This window comes from Elephantulus edwardii, unplaced genomic scaffold (genome assembly GCF_000299155.1).
Source record: "Elephantulus edwardii isolate Elephantulus edwardi_28Jun2011 unplaced genomic scaffold, EleEdw1.0 scaffold00003, whole genome shotgun sequence".
Classification (NCBI taxonomy): domain Eukaryota; kingdom Metazoa; phylum Chordata; class Mammalia; order Macroscelidea; family Macroscelididae; genus Elephantulus; species Elephantulus edwardii.
The window spans coordinates 32,547,014-32,557,449 of record NW_006399753.1 but is presented as its reverse complement, the minus strand read 5'-3'; the positions used below and the strand labels follow the sequence as shown (position 1 = coordinate 32,557,449).

The following is a 10,436-nucleotide window of genomic DNA, read 5'->3' as shown; positions in this document are numbered from 1 at the left end:
CTGAGCAAACTGAAGCTGTGAACAATTTCAATCTCTTCGCCATCCATCCTGATGCTACCGATTGGTCCAGTGGTGAGAATCTTTGTCTTCTTGACATTGAACCTCAGTCCATACTGAAGGCTGTAGTCCTTGACCCTCTGCAGTAAGTGCATGAGGTCCTCCTCAGTTTCAGTGAGCAGGGTTGTGTCAAATTAAAAATTAAAACATTACAAATTAAAAAAAATGTATTTATTAAAAAAATGATTTTGCTTTTGTGAGCCTACACAGTAAAATACACCAAATTCAACCATTTGTACATGTACAATTCAGTGAAATTAATAACATTCTTTCAGTTGTGCAACATGGTGGCCATGTTGTAAGGAGCTGCACCGCCAACCCGAACACACATGATATGAATCTACAAGATACCCTATGGGATAAAGATCAGTAATCTCCTCCCATGCATTTCACAACCTCTGAAGACCAGTGAGAGGGTCACCTACATGTTGGTTCCAACTCTATGACACACTATAGTAATGATAACATTGTCCAATCATTCTCATTTGAAACAGAGAAATGTATTGCGAGTTTAGTTGTCATTCCTTTTCTCATAAGATACCAATGAATAAATCTGGTTAACTTTCTAAATTAAGACATTGAGTGTCTCACTGCTAGATGGAAGAAAGTGTTGAATAAAATTTTCAGGAAATCTGTTTGCTAGTTTTATGCCTGCCAACAATAGGTCAATTACTTTTAGCAAATCATTTACTCTCGCTCTTCTAATTCTTGAATGATCTTTGAAGATATTTTTCAATTTAGACCTTTGATGACTTTTAAATGATTCACAGCTCTAACATTGCTATTGAAGTTTATATTCATATGACTAGTTTGAACACTTTAAGGAGCACTGGTGGCATAGAGGATTGTATGTTGGGTTGCTAACCTAAAGGTCAGAAGTTTGACTACCACCAAACAGTTGTGGAGAGAGATGAGACCTTTGCTCTTGCTAAGATTCGCAGCCTCAGAAATCCAATAGAGGGTCACTGTGAATCGCTATTGGCTGTCCTACAATGGAGTATGGCTGGTGTGCTTTATTTAAATATCTTATTCTTGGACAAACATATAAAATGCATGCATGTTTCTAGGTTGCTTATAGTTAATCTAATAGTTATTTGTCCTATTACTGTTCAAATAAAGCTACACAACATGGTATGACATAGATGAGTTGTAACCATACAAAGCAGTGGGATGACTTATAAAGACATGTCAAATTTAAAAGATCTAATGATTAGTCCTTTGAAAGCCCTCACCCTGGGGCAGGGGGCGGGGGAGAAGATGCGAACTTACTCCTTAGAGTCTCTTTGATCAGATATTTTGATAATTCATTCTGGAATGTATAAGAGTTACTATTAGATAAATCTTATGAGACAGATCAGTGCATAAGAAAAGGAATTAGTTTGCAATAGAATTCTAAGTCTGCAGACATTTAAAGGACATAGCAAAGTTATGCAACTTTGCTAAATTAATGTATTCACTAAAATTAGTTCTGTGAGACTTTTGATTAACTACAAGAATCTCATCATCTCTCAAAAAAATATATGAGCTTCCACTGGTAGTATTCAAAAGCACATTCTGTCTCTTAAAAGGAATTTAATGAATAAATTTATCTAGCTAATGTTCAGCAACATTGTGATGGTTATTGCTTATGCTGTTGTGGTTAGATGCTGTCAACCAACTCTAGGTGGATCTAGGACTAAAACAAAGGACTATAAACTTCATTAAGGAAAAGCTTAGAAGAACTCTAGAAGTCCTAATCCACAACATAAATAGTCTTCCAAGTATGCTGAGAAATCTACAAGCAGGAGAAGATAAAATAGATGAATCAAAGAATTCTTCTAAGAATCAAAACTCTATGCACATCCAAAAACTACTCCAACAGGGTAAAAAGGGACGCCACAGACTGGAAAAATGTATTTGGTAATGACATGTCAGTTGAGGGACTTATATCTAGAATTTAGAAAATACTTGAGCACTACAACAAGATAAACAATCCAATTGAAAAATGGACACAGGATATGAACAGACACTTCACCATAGAAGCCATTCAGATGGCCAATAAGCACATGAAGAAATGTTCAAAATCCCTAGAAGAATTCTTTGGTTTTTGCGTATGGAGTGAGGTGTGGATCTTGCTTGATAGTTTTCCAATTTTGCCAAACCATTTGTTAAAAAGGCTGTTGTTTCCACACTTAACTGATTTCATCTCCTTGTAAAAAATGAGTTGATCATATGTTAAGTTCGTTTACTTCCTCATCTCTTCCCTTTGTTTTGGCTTCTCGATGTTCTAGTGACATTTTCTGAGTGTTTTCTAACATCCATTTTGCTTGGTTTTTCCTATTTGTAATGACCTTTTTCTTTTTCGTGGATGGTATCCTGAGGTCATCATATACTACCTACGATCTTTGACTATTTGTATTCAATACTTCAAATCTATTTTTAAAACGCTTTTTAAAATTGGATTGAAGAGACTCAAGAACATATTTTGGACATTATAGTGGACATTTGGTTCACTGAACTGGTGATTGATTAAGAGTCTATTGTGAACAACGGAGAAACACAGATATACATAGTATTAGAGGGAGAGCCAAAAGTAAGTCAAAATGGGGAGAAGCAGCTGCAAGCATTTCTTAATAGTAGGAATGCAGAATGTATGAAGTATGAACGGCAGAAAACCAAAATCTGTGAAAAATGAAATGGAGTGCATAAACATCAACATTCTAAGTATTAGGAAGATGAGATGGGCGAACATTGGCCACTCTGAATCACAAAATCACGTGGTATACCGTTGTTGTTGTTGCTGTTGCTGTTGTTATGTGCCGTCGAGTTGCTTGCCACTCATAGCGACCCTAGTAGAACACACCTAAACCCTGCTTTATCCTGTGCCAATCGCACTGCCTCTGACATTCCCATCCCAATTACCCCAGTCACTGAATCAATCCACCTCATAGAGGGTCTTTCCCTCTTGCGCCATCCCTCCACCCTCCCAAGCATGATGTCCCTGTCCAAGGACCAGTCCCTCCTTACAACATGTCCAAAGTATGTCAGACAAAGCCTCAGAATCCTTGCCTCCAAGGAGCAGCCTCTCCAGGATGAATCTGTTTGTTTTCTTGGCAGTCCATGGTACATTCAATACTCTTCTCCAGCACCACAACTCAAAGGCATCAATCCTCCTTCTATCCTTCCTAGTCGTTGTCTAACTCTCTGATGCATTACAAGTAATTGCAAAGACCATAGCCTGTATCAGACGCACCTTAGTCTCCAGAGTGACACCATTGCTCTTCAGTACCCTGGAGAGGTCCCTAACAGCAGACTTTCCCATGGCAATACGCCTTTTAATTTCCTGGCTACTGGTGCCAAGAGTGTTGACCGTGGAGCCAAGCATACTAAAGCTGTGAACAATCTCAATCTCTTCACCATCCATCCTGATGCTGCCAATTGGCCCAGTGGTGAGAATCGTTGTCTTCTTGACATTGAGCCTCAAACGGCTGCAGTCCTTGACCCTCTGCAGTAAGCACTTCAGGTCCTCCTCAGTTTAAGTAAGCAGGGTTGTGTCCTCTGCATAAAGCAGATTGTTAATAGATCTTCCACCAATCCTGATGCTACACTTCTCCTCATAGAACCCAGGCTCTCGGATAATCTGTTCTGCATACAGGTTAAAAAGGTATGGAGATAGGACACATCCCTGGCATACGCCCTTCCCAATTTTGAACCATGCAGTGTTTCCCTGCTCTGTTCTGACAACTACCTCTTGGTCCAAGTATAGGTTTCACATTAGCATGATCAAGTGTTCTGGAATTCCCATTCTTTTCAGAGTCAGCCATAGTTTGCTATGATCCACACAGTCAAACGCCTTTGCATAATCAATGAAACACAGGCAGACATTATTCTGGTATTCCCTGCTTTCAGCTAAGATCCATCTAATGTCAGCTATCCTATGCCTAGTACCATGACCCCTTCTAAACCCAGCCTGGACTTCTAGCCGTTCTCTGCTGATGTGCTGTTCCAGCCATTTTGGGATAATCTTCAGTAGAATTTTGCTTGCGTGTGAAATCAATGATACTGTTCTATAGTTTCCATACTCTGTTGGGTCACCCTTCTTTGGAATGGGAACAAATATAGGTCTCTTTCAGTCAATTGGCCAAATGGTTGTTCTCCAAATTTCTTGGCACAACTTGGTGAGCACATCCAGGGCAGCATCTGTTATCTGAAATACTTCAATTGGTATACCATCTATTCCTGGGGCCTTATTTTTTGCTATTTCCTTAAAAGTAGCTTGACCTTCTTCCTTCATCACCATGGGCTTGTGCTCATATGTTATTTCATTAAATTCTTCTGTGTCTGCCAGTTCCTTTGGATACAGTGACTCTGTAGTGTGAAAGAAAACTAGACGAAGAATGTTATTGCTTTCATAGTTAATTTTTAGTTCTATCCTGAAGCACAATTTTGTGAGTGATAGAATACTATGCATACCCATACAAGGAAGACTCATTAATAAGTCTATGATTAAACTACACACAACAGCAGCAATAGTCAAAGAGGAGGAAATTACAGATTTTTAACAAATTTTTCAGTCAGAAATTGACCAAGCAAATAATCAAGATGCATTAATGATACTTGGTGACTGGAATAATTCTATACAGATTTTAAAAATAACAAAGAATAGTTATTAACTTTGCTTACAAAAAGGAGATTTTAAAGATTAATTATATCTCAGACTGTCTTGAACATTGATAGTATTTTCATAATAAACATATATATTTACTCCTAAGAAAACATCTTTGAGAGAGTCCTTGGTATCATTTCTAATATATCTATAGAATAATAAGCTCATACAACTTTAGAAGAACACTAGTGATAATATCATTATGGCAAACACAAAGGAAGTTTTTAAGCATTGCTTTTTCCTTTCCTTCATTCTTTACAGGAAAATTTTCCTTTTTCAGTTTTGGGTTAAATTTCTTTCTAGCTAGTTGCTAGCAAGTAAATCTATATCTGCCTAATTGTTGAATAAAAAGAAAACATCCTTAACGAAGACAGAATGCAAATACAACAGCATTTACATGAAAGTTTCTGGATTCAGATAAGAATGTAACAATGAGTCTTTAATATCTGAAGATTTTTAATTTACTGCTGTATTCCCCCCCCCCTTAGCTGTTTAAGTTTGAATTTCTACAAGATATATTATCTTAGAATAGGCTTACTTTTCCTGCCGTCATGGTTAATATGTTAATCTGGGTACTCAGAATTTCCCTTTTTTTTCCACATAAAGTATCCAAATCTCAGAGAAGTAGCCTTCCCCCCTCTTTGAAGTGAGTTGAGTTCAATAACATGCTTGTAAAATGTGGTCATATCCACACACAACATTTACTTATTTTCTGTCCTATTTTGTACTCAGAAAATATCTGATATACATTCTCCCAAATCATGATTATTTCTGCGAAAATTCCTTATAAATCTGGATAAATCTGTTCAAAACTGTCATATATGAATGACGAAAAAATATCACAAGTAAGTATACCTTTCCCCTTTGCTATAAACTTACCTAAAAACTGGAATGAATAGATGGATAAGAAATTCAGTTTAGTTTATGTAATGAGGTTGATTAATTGACTTTAAATTACAAAGCGTATTCAATCTATTCCCCTCCTCCCTGGATTCAAATGACTAGAAATTTTGAATATCATTTTAAGCAGTTTAGGGACAGAATTCCTTTTTGAAAAATCAGTCTTTATTGTACTTTTAATGACTAATTTTAAGTGTAGATATTAGAAAGTCTGTAAAAAATGTTTAATAAGGCATGAGGATTAAAATTTGTCCTCAATAGCATTCTCAAAATTATCTGGCACAAAATTACTTAACAAATCACTCACTATCTTTGTGGTTTTTTTTTTTTTTAATATTTCTCCTATGGAAACAAATAGTGCCAGTTTGGATACATTTCAAGTAGTCCTTTGTTATCTAAGAATCTGTTTAATTCTATTAATATGCAAGGAAAAGATAACAAAATCATACTCCACCAGCCCATCCAGTTCTGCTTTCTTCTATGTGTTCCTGGCTCTGAAAGACAAAAGATTATATAAAATATAGTATTAGAAAGACTTTCCCTCCCCTTAAATATAACCAGAATAATTTGAACCTGATTATTAGAAGCTCTGGTAACCTCGGGGTAAGGAGCTGTGCTGCCAATCCAAAGGCACAGGGTTCAAATCCGTTAGTTGCTTCCTGGAAGAGGGTCAGTCAACTTCCAGGAGATTTATAGCCTCTGATAACTCACTGGAGGGTCAGTTATCAGTTGCTTTTATTGGTTTGGTCTTCTCAAACCCGCCCCCCCCCAACTCCCAAGTGTAGAAATAGAAATACCAGGTTTATATTGCACAAAGCCAATAAAATCCTTGATGCCAGATACTGAGTTTCTATTATATGTTCTTTGAACATCCCAACAGGAATAAATGGCTGATTGCAGATACCATGCAGTGCACTATAAGTTGGTTTTAACTCAGGATAATCTGAGCAGTTAAACTACCTGATCAGATGTACTGTTGTGAATCAATCTTTTTAAAACTTGCATTTAAGATTATTACATTAAAAATATTACACATATAGATAAACTATGTGTTACATCCAAACCTTTCAGGAGATTACTAGGAACTATCACAATCTAGCAACAGTAGTCAAGAAACCAGAAGACAAATTGCATTGAGAAAATCTGCTAACAAGGACTTCTCTAAAGTCTTAAAGAAAAACATCAATTTAAAGATTAAAGTGAACCTGATATAACTCATAGTCTTTTCAATTTCTTCTTTTGAATCTGAAAAGTTGGAAAATAAATAAGAATGGCAGAAGATGAATCAAAGCTTTTGGGTTGTGGTATTAGAGAAGAATACGGAACATCCTATGGACTGACAGAAAAACAAACATGTTTTGGAGAAAGTGTAGCCAGGATAATGCCTTGAAGAAAATAATGGTGAAAATTCATCTCATATACTTTGGACAGGAGGGAGTAGTCCTTGGAAAAAGATAGTGTGCTGGGAAAGGTAGAGAGTCAGAGAAAGAAAAGACCTTCCCCACAGAGATGGATCAATTCAATGACAGTGACAATGAGGTCAAGTGTCAGAGAGGGTGATGACAGCCAAGGACAGGGCAAGGCTTACATAAGTTGTTCAAAGGGACATTACAAGTAGTAGTTGGCTTGATGACAACAACAATCAAGGAACAACTTAAGAACTTAATATAAATATAGCATAGTGCAAAAATTTAGGTAAAATTTTTCTCCTTTTATATTGTGAAAAAGCTACAAAATTAAGTTTAGAATTTTATTGTGGTATTTATTTCGATAAAATGTAATTGATAATTTAACAAATTATTCACTAAGCCTGCAAGGATGTTGTTGTTAGATGCTGTCTAGTCAAGCATGACTCATAGTGACCCTATGAACAGCAGATCTGAATGCCATCCTATCCTGTGCCATCTTCACACTTCTTTTTTTAAAAAAAATTTTTTCTACTAGTTTATTTACAAAATTTTAATACATTGTTTTTAATAGCAAATTATTTCTAGTTCTCTCACTCACCCGACTTCGTTCAAATTGTACAACCCTATGATTAACTCCTCCTTCCCTCTGCACATCCTCATCACTCTGCTTCTACCTCTCCCACCTCTCTTGGATACTATTTATGCTCCTTCTACAATAATGGTTTTATACAATATTTATCCTTGTAGAACTGAGTTAGCTCACTCAGTATAATGCTCTCCAGTCCCTCCCAAGTTAGGTAATAATTTACAAAATCATTACCCCTGCATGCTACATAGTATTCCATTGTGTAAATGTACCATAATTTCTCAATCCATTTGTTTGTGGTTGGACATTTGTGTGGATTCTATGTTCTTAAGACAGTGAATAATGCTGCTATGAACACTGGTGTGCAAATCTCAGTTTATGCCTCAGTTCTCATTTTCTCAGGGTATTTTCCAAGTAGTGGAATAGCTGGGTCATACGGAATTTCTATGTTCAGCTGTTTGAGGAAGTGCCTTCCTGAATGGTTGTACCATTTTACAATCCCACCAACAATGTCTAAGAATTCCTTCACATCCTCTTCAACATTTATTACTTATTGCCCTGTTAAACTTTGCCACAGTTACTGGAGTGAGTTACCTCATTGTGGTTTTGATGGGCATCTCTCTTATTGCCAGTGATTTGGAGCATTTCTTCAAGTGCTTGTTTACCATTCAAATATTTTTCTCTGAGTTAATTCTTTCCATGTCTTTTGCCCATTTTGTAATTGGGTTATCAGTCTTTTTCTTGTGGAAGAGTATTCTGTAAAATTTTGTTATAAGACTCTTTCTGAGATGGTATTACCAAATGTTTGTTCCCAGTCTGTAGGTTTTCTTTTCACCCTGTTGAAAAACATTTTTAATGCACACATGGATATAATCTTTAGAAGATGCCATGCACCAATTTTATCCTATTTATATTGTGCATTTCTGGTTGTATTAAGCATTCTTTTTATACCTTGGACAAGCGATTCTAAGATTGATCCCAGTTTGTGTCTTATGAATGTTATGGTTTTGGGCTTTACTCCCAGGTCTCTGATTTGCCTTGAGTTAATTTTTGTGTATGGTGTGATTTGTGGATCCTATTTCAGCTTTTTGAAGGTGGAAGTATAGTGTTGCCAGCACCACTTGTTGAAGAGGCTAATATTTCCCCATTTGATAGCTTCAATTTCCTAGTTCAGTATCATCAGTTGACCATAGATAGCTGGGTATATTTCTGAGTTCTCAATTCTGATCCATTGGTCTATCTGCCTGTCATTGTACCAGTATCATGCTGTTTTGGTTACTATTGCTGTGTAGTATGTTTTGAGGTCAGGGAGTGCTATGCTTCCAACCTCATTTTTATTTCTCAGGAGTGTTTTGCTTATTTGGGGTCTCTTGTCTCTCTAAATATATTAGATAATTTCCCTTTCAATCTCCTTGAAAAATGAATTTGGTATCTGGATTGAGATTGCATTGAACATGTAGATTGCTTTTGGTAGGGTTGTCATTTTCATAATATTGAGTTTTCCTATCCCATTTCTTTAGGTCTTTTATTGTGTCTTGCAGAAATGCTCTGTAGTTTTCTCTGTATAGGTCATTTGTATCTCTAGTTAGGTTTACACCAAGTATCTCAATTTGTGGTTGGCTAATGTAAATGGTATTGCTTTAGTGATTCCTTTCTCTGAATTCTTTGTTACTATAGCGGAATCTTATTGATTTTTGGATTTTGATTTTGTATCCTGCAACTTTGTTAAATTTGCCTATTAACTCTAAGAGGTTTTTGTTGAGTCTTTGGGGTTTTCTTTGTACACTATCATATCATCTGTGTATAGTGACAGTTTAACCATCTCTTTGCTGATCTGGATGCCTTTTATTTCCTTCTCTTGTCATATTGCCCTAGTGAGCACGTCCAATAAAATATTGAATAGAAGTAGTGGGCATCCTTGTCTGGTCCCTGTTTGCAAGAAAAATATTTTTAGTCTTTCTTCATTTAGAATGATGTTGGCTCTTGGTTTTGCATATATACTTTTTACTATATTGAGGAAATTCCCTTTATTCCAATTTTGCTGAGTGTCTTTATCAGGAAGGAGTGTTGGATTTTTTCAAATGCCTTTTCTACATCAATTGCTAAGATTATATGGTTCTTGTTATTTACTCTGTTAATATAATGAATTACTCTGGTAGTTTTTCTTATGTTGAACCATCCATGCATACCTATTATGAATACCACTTGGTAATGGTGAATTATTTTTTTATATGCTTTCAGATTATATTGGCTAGGATTTTGTTAAGGATTTTTGCATCTATATTCATGAGAGATATTGGTCTGTAGTTTTCTTTCTTGGTAATATCTTTGTCTGGTATTGGTATTAGGGTTATGCTTGCTTCATAGAATGACTCTGGAAATGTTCCTTCTTTTTCAATTTTTTGAAATAATTTAAGTAGAATGGGTGCTAAATCCTCAATGTTTGGTAGAATTCAGCTGTAAAGCCATCTGGCCCAGGACTTTTCTTACGGGGAATTCTTTTTATGACCTTTTCAATTTCTTCTCTTGTGATGTTCTCTTCAAGTGTTCTACATCTGTCCTTGTCAATATGGGCAGGGGATGCACATCAAGGAACTTGTCCATTTCTTCTAGGCTTTCAAATTTATCAGACTATAGCTTTTTGTAGTAGTCTGATATTATTGATTTAATTTCCTCTGTTCTGTTGAGATGTTACCTCCGCCATTTCTTAATTGAGTTATCTGTGTCTTTTCTTTTTTCCCCCATTTGTTGATTTTTTTTTAGTGGCTTGTCAATTTTATTGACCCTTTCAAAAAACCAGCTCCTGATCTTATTGCTGGTTTCAGCTGTTTTTCACGTT

The 10,436-nt window shown here is 36.0% G+C and overlaps 1 protein-coding gene across 2 annotated transcripts in view; it reads right to left on the bottom strand.

The window, feature by feature from the left end:
• FAP (fibroblast activation protein, alpha) overlaps window positions 1-10,436 on the bottom strand; it is a 129,182-nt gene that overhangs the window by 47,161 nt on the left and 71,585 nt on the right. For both annotated transcript variants that reach the window (XM_006879360.1, XM_006879361.1), the window contains one exon: window positions 6,052-6,096. In XM_006879360.1, the coding sequence (XP_006879422.1) occupies window positions 6,052-6,096 (45 nt within the window). The remainder of the gene's footprint in view (window positions 1-6,051; window positions 6,097-10,436) is intronic.